At 42.5% G+C, this 23,675-nt stretch overlaps 1 protein-coding gene across 3 annotated transcripts in view; it reads left to right on the plus strand.

The window, feature by feature from the left end:
* Positions 1 to 23,675, plus strand: part of MED13L (mediator complex subunit 13 like) — a 183,459-nt gene that overhangs the window by 80,072 nt on the left and 79,712 nt on the right. For all 3 annotated transcript variants that reach the window (XM_021413374.1, XM_021413372.1, XM_021413373.1), the window contains 2 exons: positions 8,169 to 8,253; positions 12,548 to 12,631. In XM_021413374.1, coding sequence (XP_021269049.1) covers positions 8,169 to 8,253; positions 12,548 to 12,631 — 169 coding nt within the window. The remainder of the gene's footprint in view (positions 1 to 8,168; positions 8,254 to 12,547; positions 12,632 to 23,675) is intronic.

Below are 23,675 nucleotides of genomic sequence, written 5' to 3' on the forward strand. Positions count from 1 at the left end.
CCCGGGAACAGTGATGGGGCTGTGCCCAGGAGAGCCAGAATGCGGAGAGGTCTGGGTTTGGCAGGGCTGTGGTTCCAAAGGGGATCCTGCGGCTTGAGCTGTGTGGTGACTCTTTGGGGATGTTCCTGTGCTCAAGGACAGGGTCATGAGTATGCTGGTGCTGCTTGCCCCTGCGGTTGCTCTGGATTTCAGAACACCTTATGTACTTTATCAATGAGGGCAGCCGTGTGGTTCCTTTCCCTTTCCAAGCAGGGACTAACATGAACCGTATTTTTCTAGCAACACCTTGGTGTTCTTGTACAGGTGCCCGGCCCTTCTGCAGCCCCCCCTGCCCTCATTCCCCCCTTGCATGCAGCAGAGCCCCTCCGCCGGCCATGCAGGCAGTGTAAAAATATCCTGAGAAAAGAGAAAGAAAGGCCCACGTTCCCTTTGAACAGTGCAGAGAGGAACGGTTCACTGATGCAGATGTAATTCGGTAGTTTTATTTTCTTTGAACCTGGAAAGATCAAAAGGCAGAAGCGGGGGAGTTGCAGCCATTCGGGGAATGAGGGCTGCTTGAAGGGAGCAAAGGAAGAGGAAAACGGGAGGTTTGGAGGGGGAAGAAGAGAGCAAATTGGATTTGGAGGGTAGAGATGGCTTTCGGGGGGTTCCTTTGGCTTGCTTCTGCGATTCTTGGAGAAACTACTTTTTAATGACCTCGTGATGAAGAGCTGCAGAGGGAAATGAGATGTAACAGAAAGTGAAAAGTTCAGAGATACGGCAGGAAATACGGGAAGCTGCCCAGAGCCTGTGAGGGTCTGGCACTGGAATGGTCTGCCCAGGGAGCGGGTGGAGTCACTGTCCTTGGAGTTGTTCAAGAAACGTTTAGATGTTGTACGGAGGAACGTGGTTTTGTGGGAAATACTGGTGATAGGTGAACGGTTGGACTGGATGATCTTGGAGGTCTTTCCCAACCTTGGTGATTCCATGAATGTATGTGACACCCCCAGCCAGGGCACCGGGCGTCCCTCCATCCTTGTAGGCCATCTTCGCTATGGTCATGTTGGGTATTGCATTTTGGCTTTTTGTCTCTAGAAAAGGGCCTTTGTGACAAACATGAGGTAGTTTGAAAGTTAAACTACCCAAAACAAAAAAGGGAGAGGGAGTAAATGAAACCTTTTATGTCAGGGATTTGTTGGAGTTTTCTGGAGCATGAGAGCAGGCTTCACCCTGAACAGTGTAAACAGCATAAAAACGGTGCCCCACTTACGTTCGTTGTACTCTTTCTTGAGTCAGTGCTGGTGACTGTGAAGGGCATTCAAAGCAAAACCACACGGCAAACAGAGCTGTTCTATTTGGAAGCACATCTCTGAAGCGAGTGGCGCAGACTGCTTTGCATTCCTACATGGAAAGCTGATGTGAGCTGTAATTATGCAGAAATGTTGATACCGACTTCATGGATAATAACTTTGGTTTTGGAGGAGTTGGATATTAGCCTTCATTTTTTCGACTACTTAGAAATGAAAATCTACAGAACCGGGAGGTACTGGGCATCATAGGTGTGCAGTTTGTTCTTAGGGCCTGGTGAAACACTGCATTGCTAACTGTGATGCTGAGCATCCCCTAAATATCTGAACTGTGCTGTCTGACCAAAAAAAAAAAAAAAAAGCCACAAAAAACCAGAGAAGACCACGCAGGTGTGGAGGAACATGAGAGTGTGGGACAGGAGGAAGGGACAATTTAAGACTTAATCGATAGTTCAAAAAAAAAAAAAAGAGATGAGAAAGTGAAGAAAGTGCTGCTTGAAGTAGTGCTAACACCATCTAAGTGCAGATACTTACCTACCATCTGTTTTTTTCAGCACATAGCTATTATGCTAATTTCCATTTCAGTGTGCAACAATTAAAACGCCGTAGTATTCCTGTGATATTCGGCAGCTGTTGCCTTTGAAGATTTTATTTATCTTTTTTTCTGAAGCGCACCAATTTTATTTTCGTAGTCGTCGGCTCTGCTAGAAAATTCTCATTTGCACATAGGAACTTGTGGGCTGTTGCAGTGCAGAGCTGGGCTGTGTGTGAGCAGCAGCCCCCGCTGGTATTCCCATCTCCATGGGGCTGCAGGACAGTGCTCGTGCGGTTACGGATGCCTGAATGGCACCTCCAGTCCAAGTGCTCCTTGGATGGGCCCGTGTATTCACAGAGCTACAGATGAGTTCTGTTTGTAAACAGATGAAGACAAATTGATCATTGTAGTGAGCATTTCGTCTGCATTGGTTCTCTTCTGGCTGAGGAATGGACTGGAGGCTGCGCCAAGATGGATTCCCCGTCCCGTCGGAGTAAGCAGTACAATTTCCCTACAATCATAACCAGCACAAGGAAATTAGATCTCTAAGTGGGTTGAATCTGATTTAGTAATAAGTCAATTTAATCTCTAATGACTTCAGACACAGATTTTACAAGGTGATCAATGGCAGTCTAACAATGATCGATCAATAGCGTTGCATTTAATTGGATTTTTACGGGTGTAATATAGTTTTTCAGAATTAATGTACCATTGCATTACTCTGTTACTCCTTTAACTCAATTTTTTAGGAGAAATGCTGGTTGCTCTTTGAAATATTGTTTGAAGACCACAGTTAATAAAAATTAAAATGAAAAATGAAATGCTTGCTTTTAGTAATTGAATTTCTGATTTTGTTTGGATTGTTTGGCAACGTGTTGTTACAAACTGCATCCACGTGCGGGAGAAGAGCCACGCTCTTTCTGTCTCATGGTACTGCAGACAAAATATCAGAGAGTAGCAGGGAACGTGCACTTCTCTGAGTAGGAACCCTAGGCAGCTGAGTAACTCCCCGTCCTCAGCAGTTTGACATAGTAATCTTCCCTCCAAGTAATCTCCTTGTCCCATGCGTCCTGCTTTAATCTATCAGTATTTCTGCAGTGTGCAGCAAGAAATTGATTTTCAGTAATTTTAATGGCTGAATAACTGGCCCCGTCCCAGAGTGTTTTTTCATATTTGCAGTGGCCAATGCGGTTACTGAGCTCAGTGTTCTGGATAATAGGTTTCATTAGTTTTGATGCCTGAGGTAAAAAAGCAGTAGGTGGGAATAAAGACTGTTTTTGATGTCTAGACGTTCGTTTCAGCTGTTGCTGCAATACGATACATTAAAAGGAAATATGTAACATAGCTCTGAGGAAATATGTGTTCTTTGAAACTAATTCTACTTTTAAACTGCATAAGGCGGTGTGACCTGAATTATTAAAATGTGGGTGGCTGAGTTTCTTGAAGGTGTAACTATCTCTGCCGTGCCAGCGCAGTCTCGACTTGCTTTCTCTCCTTCCTTCCTGTGTTTCTTTTAAGTAAAATATGTCAGTTTGGTCACTGAAGCAGAACAGAGATCTTATTATCTTTCCAGTGTCTCTGCTGGGAGACCTAAAATTATTGAAGTATTTGCTTTGATATTTTGCTGTGACTTTTCTCCTTGAAATTCTTATAATGGCTCTTTTTTTTTTTGAGAACGCAGCTGGCTTCATAAAAGTCGCTGGACGCTTTGAAGACCTTAATATCTAGAATCTGAAAATAAAAGACTCCTAAATGCGAAGTTGCTCATTAATATATACTTAAGTTAAATATTTATGGTATGAGTCTAAACCGCTGTGGTTGCTTTTAATTTAATATCTGAACTGTAAGGGTAAACTTAAAAATCGGAACAAACGTCCTATTCGTTTTTGGAGCTCACGAAGCAAAATGATAACCAACGTATTTAAGAGCATTACATGAAGACTGCTGACGAGTTCCCGTTCTGCAGCGAGTGGCAGATACTGAGCAGCTCAATCACAATCCATTACGATGAACGCCAGATGTGCCTTGTTCCTTTTCGGGTTTTCTTGTTAATGTCTTCGTAATGAGAAAATGAAAAGCATGTTGTCTAAGGAACCTCTGTTTGCGTTTGGGAAGCAGTGCACTGTATTTTCTTTCAGGTGTAGGGAGGAGAAGGTTTCTGACTTCTTCCTGTAAGCGCTTGTATGTTGGAAGATGGGGACCAGCAGGAGCTCTGCTGGAGCTTTTGCTCTTCCTGCACAGCGCCCCGTCAGTTTACACAGAACTGTTTTTTGCCATTGTAACAGTTACTAAAAGATCGCAGAAAATTTAACTTCCGTATGTGAGCTCTAATGGCTGTTTACCTTTTCATTTTCGTAGCTTTTATGGATTGCAGCAGTGAGGCCTCTTCGGATACGAACAGAATGTTCTTGTAGGAAACAGGCTATCTCAAATCACTTCTTCTTTTAAGAAGTTGAAAAATTCACACTTCTCTTAGGATCCATATGCTTCTTGAGCTTTTTTATCTGTGCTGAATTCCAAGAGCGTTTAGTGAGAATGATGTAGTAGGGACACTTAGACCGAGTGTCTCAGCTAAGCAGTTTGTAGGCATCCAGTAAGTGGCAGAGATAGCATTGTAGTATCTTCTCTTTTTTTCCTCAGAATCCAGATTTTTAGAGACTGAGTAATAGTAGATTTAGTTACTGATTTAGTTATTTTGGGAAGTGATTTTACTTTAACAAAACACGCGCAGCAGTTGCTTATCTGTATAACAGATAGGTCAGCAATGGCTTCATCTGCTCAGGTCCTGGGCACTGTAGACACTAAAAACAATGTAGATATTCTGTAAAAAGGAGGCAATTTTGTGCTATTGTGAGGGCTGGACACTAGCTGTTGTTCTGATGCTCTAGTATTTTAAAGCTATTGGAAAAAAATGAAATGTTTAAGATGATGAGCACGTTAGTGGCTGGAGCTGGAGGAAACAACACGCGGAGCCGCTAGGGACGGGTTGGTTCCGCCTGCCTGGCTCCGTGAGCCCTGCCTGCCGAAAGCAGCACTGGGTACTGGATTTGCTGCTTCTCCTAACTCATTTCTGCTGGGGAAGCAGCAGGGCAGTAGGTACCTGCTCTCTTGTGCTTTTTTGCTTATTCAGTCTTTACTTAGCTTCTGCCCTAATTTCTTCTTATTTTTTAGAAGATGGCTTTCACAGCTGTTGTGTAGCGTTATATTGGCTGCCTCTGAAGAGAAATGTTTCAGCTCTGGTAACAGAACGTACCTTTAGGTCAGGATATGGGTGCTTGGTGCAAGTTTGTTTCTGAACGTGTGCAGCACCTGCTCTCTGTTAGCTGTGGGCCTGAGTGCGCTGCCAGGCAGCGCTGAAAGACTGACTCATGGGGGCTTAGGTTGAAAGCAGAGTGTTGAAAGCCTTACAAATCATTGTGTAGACAGACGAGAACAACAATTATTTCCTAGCCTTCAATCTGGGTAAGGAATTTAAAATATTCAGCTGCTAAAATCTAAATATATTGTTACAGTGTGAGAAACTCTGCAAATGGCATGGATGGCGTAAGCCATAGTGTTTTGCCAAGTTTTGTTACTGATCTCCATTTGCAATTTGGAGTTGGGATCTGTTGCAGTTATTTAAGCCCTTGTCTGATGAAGAGTGGATTGGGAAGCTGGAGAGCAGAGAGGAAGTGCCATGCTGCACGTCTAATCCCCCTGACCCCATTTATATGGCAGCAGACACGTGCACTTCTCACTCGTGAGATGAACATTTTTAGTAGGTTGAGGTGGTGTAATGCACAATGCATTAATGTGCCTGAGAATCAAAGGCAGTGTTTATTATAGGCAAACGTCTATAAAGACATCATGATGTGCTTGGAGTAAAATTTGCATGATCAAGTTGGAAAACGAAAGTGTTAAGGGGTGATGCCGTTTCAGAGTCGCCCTTCTCCCTGTCCCACTGCGTAGCTGCTCCCCAGCCAGCCTGATTCATTGAAGACAGCCCCTGTGCTTCGTAGTGGAGGTCCTCGTGGTGCTGCCTTTTCCTGCAGTTCCTAGGCTACAGGGCATGCTGTGCTGCACAGCCTGACCTTCTTCTGAGCACAGGGTAACAGGAACACAGCCGGGCCACTGTGTGAAGAGAGGTGGTGAAAGAGAAACAGGGCTGCAGAGAAGCCGTAGCAGGCACAGCTAATGGGGCAAAAGAACACAGGTAATGTCAAGCACCTCATGAATTGGTAGTGATGTTCTGTAGGATAAAGGCAATTTTATCTTGGAAAACAGAAAGCGGTACGATCTGATCTTATTTCTTCTGGAAACAATGGCAAAATTCTACAAGCAGACAGCAGTTTTGAGAGGTGGAAAGAGCTATTCTTTGAGTCCCATTGAGTCTGTTGTGCGTACCTTGGACTGGAAAAAAAAAGAGGGGTAGTGATTTATGATTGGGACCATCAGAACTGGCTGCAAGAAGTTCCCTGGGAAAGTATGGAATAGATTCTTGTGTCTCTCATTTTGCAAGAAGATCTTAATGCAGGTGCAATGCTTGTTTCTGGCACAGATGCTCTAATGGGGTTAGTGTGAAACTTGAGGACTGCTCAGTGCTGTGTAATAGTAAGTTTATTTTGCCTGTTGTTACAAACTCTACTAATTTCCTGGTAATGTCTAAAAAATTGAATTTTATTGAAATGCGGATTTGCATAAAAGCGAATTCAGGTTGTGGAATCTGTCATACTTTAACACGTAACTACTTACATTGTGGAGTTTAGAGCTGTTTGGTTTTGAAGTGCAGCACCGTACCAGCAGCCGTACCATACTAGAAGCCCAGTTTCTTGGGCTTGGGGAGATGTAACACGGCATAGACCTATCAACAGTTCTCAGAATGTGTGGAGATCCTGGAGTTCCTTAAGAATACTGTTTTAAAAGTGAAATCTGAGGTCATATGAAGATGTATCTTGTAATCATCTCTGGCACGCTACATGTCTAGTGTTAGTAAGCCTTTGCAAGAGTTAAAAAGGTCCTGAATGGTTTTATGGGGAAAGGTGTTTGGCTTTGCTTTTGCCCAGAAGCACGAGTCTGTCTCTGCTTTCTTCTGAGAAAGCAGCTGTGGTATTCAACAAGGTGGTGGGGCTACTAAGGCCTTGGTCATTCCGTCCGCAAGAGGAGAGAGATGCTGTTCTCAGCATTAGTGTGCGATAACATCCCGTGCCGCAGTCACGTGCCTCCCCTTGTTCGAGCTGCGTGCTTAGGGTTACTGCGAGAAGCAGCAGAATGCTGAACGCTGCTGTGCTCCGAGGCTTTGAAGCTGCAGTTCGGAGACTGCTGGCAATCATAGTAGTTTTCATAGAGCAAAAACTCCTTAAATACTTTATTTAAATGTGAGTTTAGAGTAAACTATACTTAGATGGTAATCTCTGCATGGTAGACGTGCTGTTGGAAGGTTTCATCTTTCGGTTGGCCAAGGAGGGCTGTTAAGGATTCAGTCCTTAGCATGTTGCTGAATTTTGTTTGCATTTCGAACGATCTGCAGAGCATTCCTGTTCAGTTGAGATGACAGAACTCAAGCAATTAACACATCCCTTCTCCTTGACGTAGTTATTTAATCGTTTGCTCTTACTCTGGCTGAGAGGAAATCTTTGCAGCCTGGAGGTGCAGATTCTGGTACAGACTGCCCCTTACTCTTGGTAGCTCTAGAATTCAGCAGTAGTGGCTTAAGGACAGCAGGTATTGCAGGGGTTTGTATGTCCTTCATGTACTCGTTCCAGAGAGCAGTGTATGCTGCACTCCGCTGCAAGATATGAATAGCTTTTTCTACTCCCATAAATCTCTGCAATCTTGAGATCAAGTTTTCAGATTTTATTTTGGAAGAAAAAAGTGCTGTGCATTTTCACTGCAGTAGTATCAGTCACTAGAGTGGAGGAACTTCGCTTGCGTGTGGCCGTGAATGTTGGATCGAGTTCTTTAATGCTTTTCAGTTGCGTAAATAGATTTTACACCTTTAATGATTCACTTTGTTTCTTGTTTGTCTGCATCAGCACGTAAATCCTAAAGGATCTGTCAGCTGTTGTGGCAAAGTATGATCATGAATTCTTCACCTCCTGCTTTTAGTATTGAATCCTTTCCTACCAACAGATGTGTTTGTTTTTACGCAGTTCTGTTGGCTTTGTTGTTTTTTTTCCCCCACCATTTAAATTCAGAGTTGTTGTCTTTAGCTAGTAACATTTAAATCTACTTTGGCACTATGTTCAGTAGTTGAAATAACTTCACGAAGCATGCTGCTATTGGAAATTAAAACTGTTGGAGTTATGTTTAGTGCAAATGTCTGTCCTTCTCTATTCTGAGTGTGTTGAATTTTGTTTGGTTTTTTATAGTGGTGGAAGAAGGACTGTGGGAGAATGGCCTTTCCTATGAGTGCAGGACCCTGCTCTTCAAAGCGATTCACAACCTTCTGGAAAGGTAGGAAACACTTTATTGCACTCAAATGCTTCATTTTTACATTGAACGAAATACAGGATATTTATGTACCATTTATATTATTATTGATCTTAAAATAGATTTTTTTAGAGGCAGAACTTCAGTACAAAAAATGCGAGAGAGAAATGGATTTCTGAAGTCATTTAATCTGGTAATGCTTCATAAAGGACTGTGCAGACTAAAGACTCATACAGCAAATAATATTGATACATTTTTCTGCTTGTATTCCTGCTGGGGAGCTGTTTCAAAAGGTTAAAAAGTTTACGGAGAGGAGTGCTTACAGACTATAATTATATCTGACCCTAGCCCCTTAGAGATTACATAGTACATATCTTAACAGCTGTTACTAAAAGACCTCAACTCCATTCTTCAGACCACCTTAATGACATGCATGTTACAACTTGGCTTAATTTGTACACAGCGTTCAGAGTGAAGTTTCACGGTTCTGTCTCTGGCTGCCCTCATGTAATCTAGCTTTGATTTCTTTTGTCTTCATCGTATGCATACGGTTTGTTTGGCTGCGGAGTTATTCTGTGATTAGTTAATACGCTTGAAGCTTTTTCTTCTTAAGCCAGCTACGAGCTCTTAAGCTTGCTGTTGTTAGTCCTTCCGTGTTTGACACTGCAGCCAGACTGGTGCATTTCATTCTGTCTCTGTTGTTGCAGTTCTTCAGGTCTTCACCATCTTCCTCTGTTATATTTCAGTTCTTTTTATGTATTTTTAGATCTTCTCAGGATTAAGTGTTGTTAAACTTTTCCCGCATTTTTGAATATATAATAATAAAATATAATGCATCTTTCTTGCACCAGCGTGTTACAGTTTATTTGCAGGATGTAGCGAGGCATGTTTTTCTCTGAAAGTAAGCTAATTGAAAACACTTTCATCTTGTCTCATTTAGCATCCTGTTTGCTTTGATCTGCTTACTAGTAATCAGATTTGCATTATGTTCCTGAGGCTGTGTTTCCATGAGGGTAGTAACCACGTCCCCTTGGCTACCAGTACCTGTTTGTGCCTGTAGCACGTTCGAGTGGTCTCCTATGTGCGTACCCAGGTACAGGGACCAGGTGTAGTACTTCCTGTTTCCTGCTTCACTGCTCTTTCAGGGGGTTTTAATACAAGTAGCAGACTGCTTAAAGTGAGAAAAAACTAGTGAATAAAAACACAGGAATTCCATTCTCAGCTTGGAATGGTCGCTAGTTCTGCTGTCACTTTGCAGAGCGTTAAGTGAAAAATGCATTTTACACATGCTTATTGATCTCTGGTACCCATCCAGCAGGCTTTAAAGTAGGGCTCCTAATGGATATTCTTATTTCTTGGAACACTTTAAGCTTGTGAAGTAGAATTTATGAAGAAAATACCATCAACAGCAACAAACTGTACTGAGATGTGTTGGCAGGGCTAGTAACATCGTTTCAGTCCCTGCTGAGAGAACACCCCTGGAGCTCTCTTTCTTTCAGCAGCGGTTGCTGGTGTTCTGGTGGTCAGCACACACCCTCGGGTGTTACTCGGAGCATCTCTGGGAGCCCCAGAGCTGAGCAGGACCCCCAGGCTCGGCCTCTTGCCCTGCAGCTGGGGCTGCCCCACTCCTCTCCCTGGGCTGCAGTGGCTCACAGAATCACAGGGTTTGAAAGGGACCTCAAGAGATCATTGAGTCCAACCCTCCTGCTAAATCAGATCCCCTACAATAGGTCGCACAAGTTGGCGTCCAGATGGGTTTGAATATCCCCGTAGAAGGAGACTCCAGGGGGCTGGGGCCCAGGAAGGTGACCTGCTCCTGATGCAGCCCGTGCTGGCCTGGGCTAGAGCTGTTAGTGGTAAGGCTGGTAATGCACCTGTTGTCAAGGTGCCTGAGGGGAGCGGATGGCTCAATATCTATCAGTTAGCTATCTCACTTCCAGCCTGAATTTATTTTAAATAAACCAAGGCACAGATTTCCGAGCCTTGTGTCCAGGTGAAGCTGTGGCATCCGGGGCTGCACGGCGCTGGGAGGAGGCAATCAGAAGCACCCATTAGTCAGCAGGAAATAGAAATAAGGATCCCCAGAGCCGAGCCTGTGTTGGCTACGTTAGAGTGTGCAGAAGCACCAAGGCTGCTGTCAGCCTGCCCCGAAGCGCCGTGGCACTGAGCTGTACAGTGGTGCTGCCTGCTGGAGCCCACAGCTCTCTGCCTTGCCACCCAGAAAACGTCAAGAAGATCTGAGGAAATAATACTGAAAATACTCAGTACTATTTTATAATCGTTTGTATGCCCTCATTGGGTCATTTTATCTTAGAAAAGTAAAATCAGAAATACAGGAGGTCAAGTGGCAGTGCGGTGTTTTAATAGCTGTACTGCTTAAGAAGAAAATAGCACTCAGTCTTAACGAGAGGAGCAAGTCAAAGAGTTCAGAGTATTTTATGTTTCCATGTGATTAAATAACTGCTTTTAAGTGTATACTCATCTGGGGTTTATGACCAGCATTTTTTAATTCAAGTTCATTGTTACAGCTTAGTGCTAAGGACTCCAGTTACTGCTGGGTGCTTATGGAGCAAAACCTAATTCAGTGCTGTCATTAATTGTTCACTCGGCCAAGTCTTTGAGATCTGTGCATCTGCAGTCATGCTTCGCATTTCATATAGGATTATGCCTTGAACAAGCTGAGATTCGGCTCAGCGTGTGTGAGGGATGGCTTATTTTTAAGGCCAGCTCTGCCCATGAAGACTTCTTTCTGGGAAATTAACATTTGCTTGAGGCAGTTAAGCCTGCTGTCCTGAGACATGATGATGTGGCATGAAATCTGTATGTGGAGGGAGATTAAAATTATACTTCTTACGAGTACAGATTCTTTTCTTGAGGCATCTGATATAAACTCTACTTCCTTTGTTTTGATGAAGTGGGGTGGCAGTGAAAGGCTTTCAGACAGCCGCTCTTTGCTGGGGAAACACTTCCTGAAGAATTTCTTCTTTTCTGGCAGCACAAGAGCAGTGTCTTTAGATCTTTGGCGGTTTAGCTTCCAAATTCAGTTTAAGATACTGAAATATTCAATTGAACTGGATTATTTTTGCTTCAATAGAAAAACGCTGTGGTTAGAATATTCTTCAGCCTAGTTTTAATTTCAGAAGACCCTGCCAAGTTTATACATAAGAATTAGGAACACGCTGGTATCTGCATTGTCATCCATTTCCTATCTGGTGTAGGTATGCTTCTACAGTATACGGCACGGAATTTTTCTAAGTTTTGAAGAATGTGCTTTCTCAGAACACTTGGTGTGATTCCTTTTTTTAGTCTGTAACGACTCCTGGAGAAATAAATGGGTGGAAAACTTTGAAGAATAGAGAAGTATCCTTCCATCCAACTAATGGAATGCAATTTAGATGTGAAACGTATAGAGAAAGCTTGTACATGGCCTGTAATTTGTGATCATACTGTAATATGAACCACTAGCAACAAACAACCAGTTTTTCAAGGTTTTCAAAAGCTAATATTTACCTTACTGAAAAATAAGCTTTTGTAACAAATCTGTGATCCCTCGGGCAGTTTGCTCAACTGCACATTTTATGTACAAAGTGTGTTTAAATTGTTTTGGCATATTGCTAGTGGGATCTATCGGTACAGGTGGACATAAAAGTCATCAAGCACATCTTCAGCTTGTCAGCCTAAACTGATAATTGATCACGCTGGATTCTCCCTGCTTCTTTTAAAGCCACAGGGCCCACCATTTCTGGGAGTGTGTTTTGCTGGAGAGAGGTTTTCTGAGAGAGGAAGCAGTAACTATCATAGTTACAAGGCCTGAAATAATGCTGTGGGTCATGTGAATAGAAAATGGTTCATTGTTAATTTTTGGTTAATATAATTTCCTGTCATTCATATTCCATTGTTAGTTTATACGGTCATTTACATGTGACAAATACAGGAATGTGTATTCTTTGTCATTAAGTCTCAGAAGAATGCAGTATAGAGAAAAATACGTCCTGCAAATCGTCTTAATTCAAGAAGGAGGGTTTGAACAAAAAAGGATGGTGTGGAAGAGAAGAGACTCAAAGATGGGGGCAGGATGTGTGTGTGAATATCAGTGCTAGTGCCTGTGTCATGGGACTGGGCAGTGACTGTGCTGTGACTAGTGTGGGAAAACGGGAAGTGGGGAGTTTACGTGGAACTCTGAACCCAGAGCTTCTGAGCTGGTTTCAGAATGAGGGAGGACCAGCTGTTTAATCTCCTTTGATTTGCTGTCTTCAGAGACTGCTTTTAATTACATCTTAGGAAGTAACTAGTAATTGTTGCTGTAATTATTTTCTAGGTGCTTGATGGATAAAAACTTCGTGAGAATTGGAAAATGGTTCATAAGACCCTATGACAAGGATGAGAAGCCTGTTAATAAAAGGTGAGGTGATCTTTATAACGAGTACTGTTCCTGTCAGTGTTTTATTTCACATGCCAGTAAGCTGATGCTGCCATTTGAGGGTTGTTTTCCGCCTTATTTATCACATAACAAGTAAAAACGTAAGACACTGTTCACGTCAGTAATACACAGGAAGTAATTAAGTACTTTCAGAACTGCTGGTGGTGATAATTTGAGATGAGAAGATGAGCGGAGTATTTGACTCTTGATTTCATTTTATTTTCTGGGTATTTTTTTTAGAGGCGTCCACCTGTTACTCTCATACAGCAGAATTCCAGATAGTTGCCACAAATGATTTGAATTTCTGGACGCTTTACCTCAACCTGAAATTTTAAGCAGTAAATTAAGTAGTGTATAAGTTTACTGAAAGTTGCCAGCCTTGATGTACAGTTTTCACTGATGGGGCAGGCTGACTTTGATGCGTGATGACGTACTTCTCTTGCAGCAGGAGAAGCATGGAAAGGGGCAACTGCCTGCACTTGCTCACTGCTATCTCCTCTCCTAGTGGTAAAGGTTACAGTGTTCTCAGATCTTCTGGTACTTGCATTTATAGTCATCGGCTAAACAACTTCTGTCAAAAATAATCTGAGTTAAGCTGAAACACAGATTTTCTAACGGGAATCATTTTGACAGAACTGGGTTAGGAAGTGACTAAACATGCAGTTATGCTGGGAGATTTGAAGGTAATGAGCAAGTGGAGATGAAGTGGGGTGGCAACTTCTTCATTCAGCGTAGCTGATCACAGCAGCGTGTCCGAGGGCAGCTGTAGGTACAGGTGGAAATCAGTCTGCAGATCGTACCCTCTGCCTCTCATCTCATCTTCTCACTCTCTTGCTTTCGCTACAGTGAAATATTACAAAGCATTGGCTGCATTCCGTGACAGATTGTTTTAACCAAGGACATCTAAACAGAAGCAGTTCTTAAGATAGTGTGGTAATTAGACATGAATTTATCATCTTTGTAAAAACTGAAAGCCTCAACTTAGTGTGGGGATATCTCTTTTGCACTACTTAGACCCTTAGTAGCTAAGTAGAGATGCACTGTTAAGTGTAACTTGTGTGATTTCACTTTGAGCTAATGGCAAGAAGCTGTTGAAATATCCAGTTTTGTCCATGTCTTCCTATGTCCTGGCTGGACATAACCCCCTGCCCCCTCACATTTTCTGTGCTCCTTTTCTGATCACAGCAATATCTAATTTTCTGGAAGATTAGCTCCCAAAAGTGGCGCTGCTTTGGTACTAGCTTGGTACTAGGAACTAGGTTTGGTATTACTGAGACAACTCCTTTCAGCAAAAGCTGTTTGTTTTATCAACTTTGCTGCAGCTTTAGAGCACAAATGAAATGCATTTGTGATTCTCGTGTTTACCCCTGGCGTGCGACAGTCTGAGAACTGAAGCATCTGATGCAGTAGACAACGTCTGTCAAACAGCAGCAGCACTGACACAGAGCAGAACATTGCTTTAGAATTCTGGGAGGCTGGTCGGTTCTGTGTCTTACGTACACTACATGACACCAAATCACTCATACAGTGGGGTGATCTGCAGGGGGTCTTTATATTGCTTTGTAATGTATGTACAATATACACATAACATCTTCCAGAGAAGACAGTTACAAAAATGAATTAATGTTGAACACTGAAGTGATATTTAAACTATTACTGTATAATAAATGTAATTTTTATAGGGAGTTATAGGCTTAGTGTGTGGACTCTTGATTTCAAGAACGCAGTAATTGTTGTTGGGTTTTAGTTAATGAAACGGATTGTCAATGTAGATCCTATGGATATACAGCTTTTTGGTTTGTTTTGGTTTTCTTTTTAAGAGCATTTGTGGCCTAATTGGAGATAGCTTTTGTGTTGTTTGAGGTTGGTAACTCTTCTGTTGTAACTGTGCCATTGGAATTGACTGATCTTACTGAAAGATGGGGATACAGACCGCAGAAGATGGCAGTAGGTTCTGTTTCAGACAGTAGCAGCAAATGACAGGAGGCTTTGGGGACTAATTTGTCCAGACTTTTAATTTAATCTCTTGTGCTTTTTTTCTCTCTTTCTCAGTCTGTCTCAGTACAGCACAGTAAACTATCTTTACATAAATGTATTAACGTTTATTTTGCATAAATTCTTTGCGAAACTCCTGCTGTAAGCAGCAGCTTGCAGATAGCGTGGTAAGGAGCGGTTGTAAGATGAGCAGGCCAGCTTAGTTGTTTTAGTGCTGTCAGTGATAACGCCTCATGACTACAAAAAACGATGTTGTAAAATATAGTAGCTAAACCCACGTAAATGTATAAAATATCAGATGTAAAGTGGGGTCTGTACACGGATTAGTTTGCAGCTTGGGACCATGTAATCACACTGAAAATGTATGCGGTGTTGTCTTCGGCTGGAAAAAGGTATTTGTACACATGTGTATTTTTCCCCTTGAATGCATGAAAAACTGATCGGATGTCATTCAGACAAAGAAATGCAAATGGTTCTGCAGCCTGGTTTTACGCTTCAGGCGAAGTTAGTCATCTCCAATTTTGAAAATCCCGGACTACTCAGTTCATCGCAGGAGCGTACTTGCGAAGTCGTGGGCTGGGTATGAGCACCCAGGGAAGGAGCGGAACTCATGCAGCTGGCGTTCACGGAGCAAATCCATTCAGGGCCTGTGGTTTTTGTGAATGGCATTAAGCAGGGTGGGGAGATGTGTGAGTTTAGAATGAAGTCAAAGATGAAGTGGAGCGTGGCAGTGACCGTGACCCACTTAGTCCTGAGATGTGACAAGGAGGCCTAGGAACAATAGGAGACCTTCTTGGGCAGTGTGGGGAACAATGTGCCAGATGAATTCTTCTGCTCTGCTCAGACGTGAGGGAACAGCAGAGGGAGTTACAGATCCATATGTGATTGTTTTGCTTGCAGTGGGAACCAGATGCTTTTGACAGGCAATTCAGCGCGGTTGCTTGTGGGTTTTCTTTCCCAGGTGCCTTTTTGTTGGTAGCACTAGCTAATAGTATGTGTTGCTTACTGAATAACACTACATGTTTTACGGTCTGTTCTACAGCAGTGTGTGTCTAAAATATGTTTCCAAGAGACTGCTGAGACTGCTAACCTGGCTTATTTATCTTCACAACTTGCTAAAGGAGATGAGTATGTTTGGAATTCATAGAACTCGTCTGATCGAAGGAATTGATCATGCTTCCCGCTGCATTCACAGACACCTCCCAAGTTTTGTGTGGGGATTGTGGATCGTGGAAGCATTGCTACAAAATCTGAAACATGTTACTGAGGGAAAGAAATCTCACCGTCTTATTTCAGGATCTTAACCAGTGATTTCAGCATCTGTTTTGTTGGTGTGTAGTAGAAAATTGGGGAAGAAATCAGTTTATATTGAATTGCCTGAGCAACTTAACATAAGTTAAGCTATTTTTTTAAATGACCTAAATAACTGGTGGGTCCACTCTTCTTTTCCAAATCTGAGTTTTTCTTGCTTTTTTTTTTTTTAAGAGAAGAAAAGTCCCATCAGTAAAATACTAGGAAGTACTTCTCTCCTTACTAAGAGGGAGCTGAAAGGTCAGTGGTGTTTTGATAGCCACGCTGCCTTTCGTGCACTTGAAGCAGTGCAGGTGGAAGAGTGGAAGTGTGGCTAGGCTGCAGTGAAATAATGCAGTTCTTTAATTTTGGTTTCCAGTCAGAATTTTCTTTGTTACTGTCCCACGTGACAGTTGATCCTTGTACGGTGCTGGTAGAAGTCTCTCAATTACAAGCTCATGGACACTGTCCCAGTAAATTATCCCAAGCTTTCACCTGTCAGCTCCCTCCCCTTAGGACTGAGCCCTTGGAATTTCCCTGGTTTGGCAGAGTTCAGTCAGTTCGTCCATGCCTGTTTGTTTTTTCAAGCATCAGAGTGGCACACTGAGCGGTGCCGTGGAGAGCTGAGGGCTGCAGGCCCTTCAAGCACTGCTTTGCGATCTTGGAAATCAGCAGTGCCTTGGGTTTGCTGGGAGTAGCTGTAGGACTTAGCCAAGGAATATCTACCTGATCAGTGATGCCACCGCTGGCACTGAGCATTGTTTCCAGGTAACGCTGCGAGTTGCATTCTCTTTTCGCCATGCTAGGAACTCCTGTCAGTCAGTTCTTCATCTGAAAACATCAGGTTTAGTGAGCCCTGGGGAAAGCTGCAGTGCAGGGCAGGAGGGCCTGGAAACGAGCAGCACGGGCGCTGCTCTGAGGCTGGAGCGCCCGCCCTGCGTCCACTGCAGGGGCTGGGCTCTGGCGTGTGGCATTGCACTCATAATGTCTTCTGGCAAATGTTATCGAGGTGCTTCATTAAATAATGGCATCGTTCAGTAAGAGCATGGCAAAACAAGTTTCACTCTTCTAGTTACATAATTTTTTTAGTGGTATCTGAATTCCTCAGTTGAGGAATGGTAATTGATTGAGCACGTACAGTGCTGCAATGCCATGAGAGTGCTTCCATTAAAACTGGGTTTTTTTTTGCTTTCTTAAATTCTACAGAACCAAGCCATTTAAATTGGTTTGATTCTTATTTCTGATCTTGTATCAGGAATCTTATTTCTGTACTTGTATTTTAACGGAGTAAAAAAGGTGTCAGTAATGTGATCCTGTTCTTCCAAACAGTGGTACTGCAGTAATTTACAGTGTGTATGGCATACTGTAGCCAACCAGCACCCTCATGACTGAGGAAACACCAGCAAGGAGAACAATCTGATTTAATTCTAAATCAGGTATGATTTATTCCCGATACTGGGTAGGAAGAAATACTGCATGTTTTTCAAAAATTACTCCCACACCCGAAAAAATAGGCTTTTCTATTGTAGTTCGAGAAGAAGCTTAGCTCCCAGCCAAGGGTTCTTATACCTCTGAGGTTTAAATTCTGAAAAGTAATGTTAATCTCGGAGGTTTTTTCTCAGTTTTATGGTTTCAGCAAAATCATGCAGCAAGCTGCTGCGTTCCGTGGTGTGTGCTGGTTTCATCGGACCAGCAGTCCTGTGCACTAAAGCTGATTTTACTTTGCAGCGTTGGGTAACGTGGCCGTGGCAATGCAATCTGTGTTCGTATTTAGCAGAAGGAACAGGTACAAAGCGCGGATTGGAAACTTCAGTGTTTTTAAATGCATTTTTTTGCAAGAGCTGATGTTGCTGATACCAGTGTGCTTAAACTTCTAACGTTTAAAGCAATTTTATATAATTAAACTACACTAAAGTATATTAACCTCATACGATTTGTAAATACAATAACTTTTTTATAGAGACAGTAAAACATTAATAACTTAGGAGTACTTAAGGATGTTACTAAGATAATTTGGAAAAACCATATTCAAACAGAACCGTTTTAAATTCTTGCTACCTGTTACGTGCTACTGGTAACCTCGGGGTGTTTGTGCCAGATTTCAAGAATCCTGTATGTAAAACTCCTGAGGATGTTAGCACACACTGAGCAGGAAAAAGAGCAGTGGGGACTGTAAGCCTTGAGGTGCTTTATTACCACTGTATATTTGTAGATAAGCTATAAATTAAGTAGGGGGTATTCTCTATTCAGTGGCTTAGCATTTTTCGTTCCGTAATGAAAAGAATAAAACAATGTTTTGAAAAAGCTGGAAAGAACTGTCACCGTGCTGTAAAATTTTCATAGAGCGTATGAAATACCCTGCCCGCTTGCGCTCTCCGTGCTGCTGCATGTTGCGGCAGGTAGCCACAGCTGTTAGGTTTTATGAATGTCCTGCACTAAATGAAACCAGGGTCTAGGTGGGCGTACTTATAGCAAGCATCATTGAGGGCTGCTTCTGCCCCGTATTGACCCAAACTTTTCATCTCCCTTTCCTGGGGTAAGAGCATTAAAAAGACAGTGGCAAAGCAACCCCAGGCACCAATTCTTCAGATTTGTTGACCCTTGCCAATCAAGAAATAGTCCTAGGAATATCAGAGAGACTCCCAATGTGGTGTCGCTGGAAGATGTCACAGGAGCAGTGCTTCTAGTGTTCTGTGTGTATCCACTTCAGCAAATTCAATTGATGCTGTAGAATGTCTTACACAGTTGTTTGCTGAAGGCTTGGAGCTGTGTCAGACAGCCGAGGTGAAATGGGAAGGCTGTTGGTAGGTGTGCAGTCTGTTGTTCCACCTTTGCAAGCCTACCCTTGGCTTGATAGCAGGGGTTCCACTATTGCACCAGCCTCTTTGTATGGATGCAGCATTATCTCAAGACAAGACTGCTGCTTGCTTGCCAAACAAAATTTGTTGTGGTGCTTGCACACCACAGTAAGTTGTGTGTCCCTGAATTCCTGCAGAAATTGTTTGCTGGGAGGCAGGGGTGTGTGCAGCAGAAGTGACAGAACCTCAGAAGAGGACGTTTGTAACCTCCAGTTTGGCTCCAGTGCCTTTCCAGTGCAGTGCACTACTGGCCAGTGTCTGCCAGTTCAAAATGAGACGTTGATGGAATTCTTATCCCCTGCTGTCTTGAGAAAGAAGAGCAGCCTCTCGTCTTTAAGGGCAGCCCCCTCTCCTGTGCTGTGCTTGAGGCAGTGGAAAAACTCAAGGTGCTGCCACTGAGCATCAGGGAGCTTCGCAGGTCTGGTTTTTGGTGAGGTGCCTGAAACTCTGGATTTCAAGTATTTCAGAGGGAGAAAAGAATGCATGCTTTTCCACCATATGTTTTCAACTGCTGTTGTAAGGGTTTTGAGGAAGCCAGGCAATAGCTGATAAGTGCCTTGGGATGTGCTGTCATCGGCAGCCAGGTGCACACCTTAGGTCACCACTTCTGCCATCTTCGGGTATATGGCGACAGGCTTTTGTGGGTTCCAGTTTATGATGAGTATCGATTACATCTAGGGTTTTGTAGATAAGGATCATTTTACTGATGTAATGAATGCAAATGATCAGACATGCTCTTCTCATCTTTTATTCTGGGATTTTGTAGAACTTTGTCTTGAGCTTCTTATTTGCAGACAACATTTATTTCGCATACAGATACACATAGAAGGCTGTTGGTGTGCCTATGTATACTCCAAATATTTGCATAATTTAACAGAATTGAGACACTATACTATTTTTCACACTTGGTCACTTTTCAAACAATAATTATTTGAAGATTTGAAATGTTTGTGTCTGGGGTATACAAATAGCGGGTTGTTAAAGAAATGCATGGTTATGTACTGCGATTGTCTGCTGCTTTTCAGTTATTTATATTTATCTAGTTCAGAAGTGACTTTGTATCTTCATGAATTGTTTGGAACTTCAATAATTATATATGAAGCCTGGTTTAATCAGGACTTGGTGACCAATTAGTGAAGTCCCACTAATGTTTAAGCTCCTTTTCTCATTATGTGTTTGCTATTGGCGCTGTATATAAAGGATAAACTAAGTGCCCCTGATGTGCTGTTAATTAGATTTGTCAGGGCTCCCAGTTGTACTGTCTGCCAAACACAAGTGTTGTCACTTACTGTATCAGTAATGAATTGACTTAAGGGCTTTTGTAGATATTTAGAGGGCCTTAGTTTTGAATACTTATTTTGTTGTAACTCTAATTGTAGTTACTGCTATAGCTCTGCTTCCTGTATTCCACGAACTTGCACAAGAGGCGTCAGCTTTCTGGAAGGTCTGAATATCAAGCTGCATTTTGCGCTTAAACTGATTGAAAATCCTTGTAGGCAGCAGGTGGCCTTTTGAGTTCTGGGAAAACAGTGGCACTTCATAGGATTTGTGTGGAGTCCAATTCAGAAGTGAAATACACTTCTTCGTGTTCCCAAATGGAGCTGATGACTAAAGCCAAAAAATCTTCAGTCTTTCTCCAAAAACAAGAAAGAAAAATTCAAATGAAGAAAATCCATTGAATTATTTCAGTCAATGGTATTACTTTTCATTTATTTTCCTGGTGTTTTTATACCTTTGTAAAATTAAGTTAATGTTGAAAGACAGGTTTTGAAATACAGCTTTGTTTCAGAAGGAAGTTATCTAGGCTATTCATTTCTGAAAGCGTTCTCTGACTTACATTTGCTTAGATTTTTTTGATAACCTTTAATGCCTGAAGACATAGACTGAAATGAAACTGAACTACAGTGTGTTTGATTACTTTTTTTCCCTTTTTTTGCGAGTATGGAGCCGTCTTGTTCTTGGTTAATTTATCTGCTAGCAAACTTCCAGGTATTAATGACACTTTTGCAATCTTGTACGTTGCAGCTGGCCGAAATCACAATTTCAGTCTATCTTCCCTTCTTTCCCCAGATCCTTTCCCCAGACCTCTCAGGTTTGCCTCTTTGTAGCTGCAAGGAGTTCCCTTGAGCACAAGCTGTAGCAGGCAGAGTGCCAGCGCCGTGTTGTGTGCGTCCCGGCGCTCTGTGCAGCAAGCATTCCAAATGCTGCAAAGCGTTGTTGTCATCTGTGCTCAGTGCAAGGGAAAACAGCGCAGAGGAAAACTACCGGGCAGACATTGTGCAGTCACGTTGCTTGGTTAGGAAATCACGCGGCGATGCGATATAAACGGTCTATTCTGAGACTGATGTTGCATCAAAAAAGTTACAGAAATGCTTATTTTTTTTGAAAAAATAATTGGCTGGAACCATTTATAAAGAAGAGAAAGCTGAATTACACTCTTCGGAATCCCTTTAATGTTTTGGCTTATTAAACTTCCAGATTCAAGGTAATGGCACCATTCTAAAGTAGCTTCTCTTTAGTTTTAATTTATTACTAGTTTAGGAGATGGAGAACTTGAATGAGCGCTGACTATATCATAATATAAATAAGGCTCTATTATTCTTCTGTATAGGACTAGTAATCTAAGTAAAGCTGTTCTTCCTTTTAATAATGAGCTGGTGAGCTGTAGGCCATCCTTTTCATGACTAAAATGAACATTGCATAGGACCAATCTGCTGATGTACAGTAATTAGAGTGGATGCTTCTTAAAATATATCATCATTAATGAGCTCTTTTAGCTTCCACTTCCCTGGCAACTGAGTAAAGCAAAATTAGAGTATGTCGCCAGTCCATTGCTGTAAGTACAGAAATAATGCTTGCTGGATGTTTCGAATCACCTCTCCTCACCTCTCCCCTTCTGTTTGCTTCTGAGGGTTCTTTATCCTACGTACCTCTGTAGCTGAACTCTGTTCTGAGCTCAGTAATATTTATTTTTTTAAACCAGTCCAGAAAGGGAAGAGCTGCAGTTGGAGCTGTTGTGCTTGGTGGGATGAACTTGGTTAGCAAGTCAGTATTAAGAACCAAGTGGTCGTTGTTTTTGGATGTTTTATCTGAGTGTGTTGTAGCAGGTATTGACTGGGACTAGGTTTTTGCTTTCATGTTTGACCGGTCTCAGTGGAAGAAGTCTAGCTTTTCCTTCTGTGGAGCAGTGCAGACAGGTAGGGAAGGTGTGGTTTCTGCAGGCAATATAAGAAGCTGCCTGCATTATACACCTACCTCAAACAGAGATTTTGGGGTTTGTTGTTGAGGAGTTTTGCCCTTTGAGACTTTCAGTCTGTCCTTTCTTCCGGAAAACCTTCCTGTCATCCTGCTTGGAGTTCGTCCGTCCATCTGCACTCCAGAGGAGTAATACTGGTTCTCATCCTGAGGCAGGAGAACGAAGGTGCGTGGAGCCGGTGGTTTCTCAGTCACAAATCCTGGGCACCTTCCAAGTGCTCTTACTTTGATGAAGTGACTTTGGATGTTCTGAGAGCATACACTCACAAAGTTGAGAAATCCTGAACAAGTGAGCAAACAGTGGATAGTTTTGAAGAAGGAAAGAAGAGCTGCTTGCTGTGTGTGGAGCTTTCTCTTTGGGTTGGATAAATCCACCTGAATGGCATTCCTGCTTCTGGCTTAAAGCGTAGACAGTCCTCCTTTTCACTGTCAGTCATAGCAGATGCCGTGTTTAAGTTGTTTTCTTTCCTAAAAATCAGTAAACATAACAATAGCACTAGTAAGTCAAACTGCATGTAGTCTCACTGGATTTTACTCTGATAATAAAGCTGAGAATGAGTTATCGTGAAGGCAAAATGTTTTTTGCCAGGCAGCGAAGAGCTCAGCAATCTGAGTGCAGACGAACTGATCCTCTTACCCATCATGTGCTTCATACTGCCATCTACTGACCTCACGTTTATTCCTTGCAGCAGGGATCCAACCGTGGCTCACATTTGTGGTAAAGCGCCTGGTCCAAACTGCTTTGTCTCGATTGTACCTCTGCGGCTTTGTCATCGTTACAATGCTTGGATCTGGATACTGTTTTTCAGGATTTAATGTACTGCTTTTGGAAGAGCTGATGTCTGTTACAAAGTGTTTGCATTGGGTAGGAAAGAGTCACTCTAAATCTTGAAACTAGAGTTGCGTGGGATTACTTCAGCTGATGTTTTGGCCAGGGTTCATCTGTGCAGGGAACTGCAGATGAAAGATACTGTGATCTCAAACACTCATGTGGCAATTCCTTTGGGTCTGTGGTAATTTATAAGAACAAAACTTCATGCATTGTTGGATTTAGTAATGTCTATGTGAATCCTCTTCAGTGTCTGACTTCTGAAGGTATTTTCTTCCTGCAGAAGTAGACTTCCCCCTCTTTTCCCCACCTCTTCTTCTTGACTTCTGGCTTAACCTCTGAGTGGATTTTGGGGAGCAGGCCCCGGTTTGGACTGAAAAGCATTTTGAGGTGTATTCTGTAACAATTGCCACCATAAAGTTCTGCGGTGCGTTACTGGACAGACGAGTCAACAATACCAGCATATTTAGGCATACACTGGAACTTGCACTCCCTTGATCCTCTGTTTGATCAGTCTGAATGTCACTGTGACAATCGATTTTCAACTTTCGTCTTCCTCTGTTGGTGGGGAGTGTTCCATGGGACCAGGGGTTCCTGCCAGGAGGTGCAGGCTCCCAGGGTTTGTGACATGGAAGGGCGAGTAAAAGGCTTAATGCCAGCGGCCCTGGAGGCATTCATGACAGGGCTCCTAGGAGAAGAATCTTGGAAGGACAAGACAATATTGCACAGTAGAAGGAATTTCCCACTGGATAAGGGAATTTTCTGTCTTTTTTTTATTCTTTTTAATCTCTTCTTGTTA

Source organism: Numida meleagris, chromosome 14, assembly GCF_002078875.1.
Source record: "Numida meleagris isolate 19003 breed g44 Domestic line chromosome 14, NumMel1.0, whole genome shotgun sequence".
NCBI lineage: Eukaryota > Metazoa > Chordata > Aves > Galliformes > Numididae > Numida > Numida meleagris.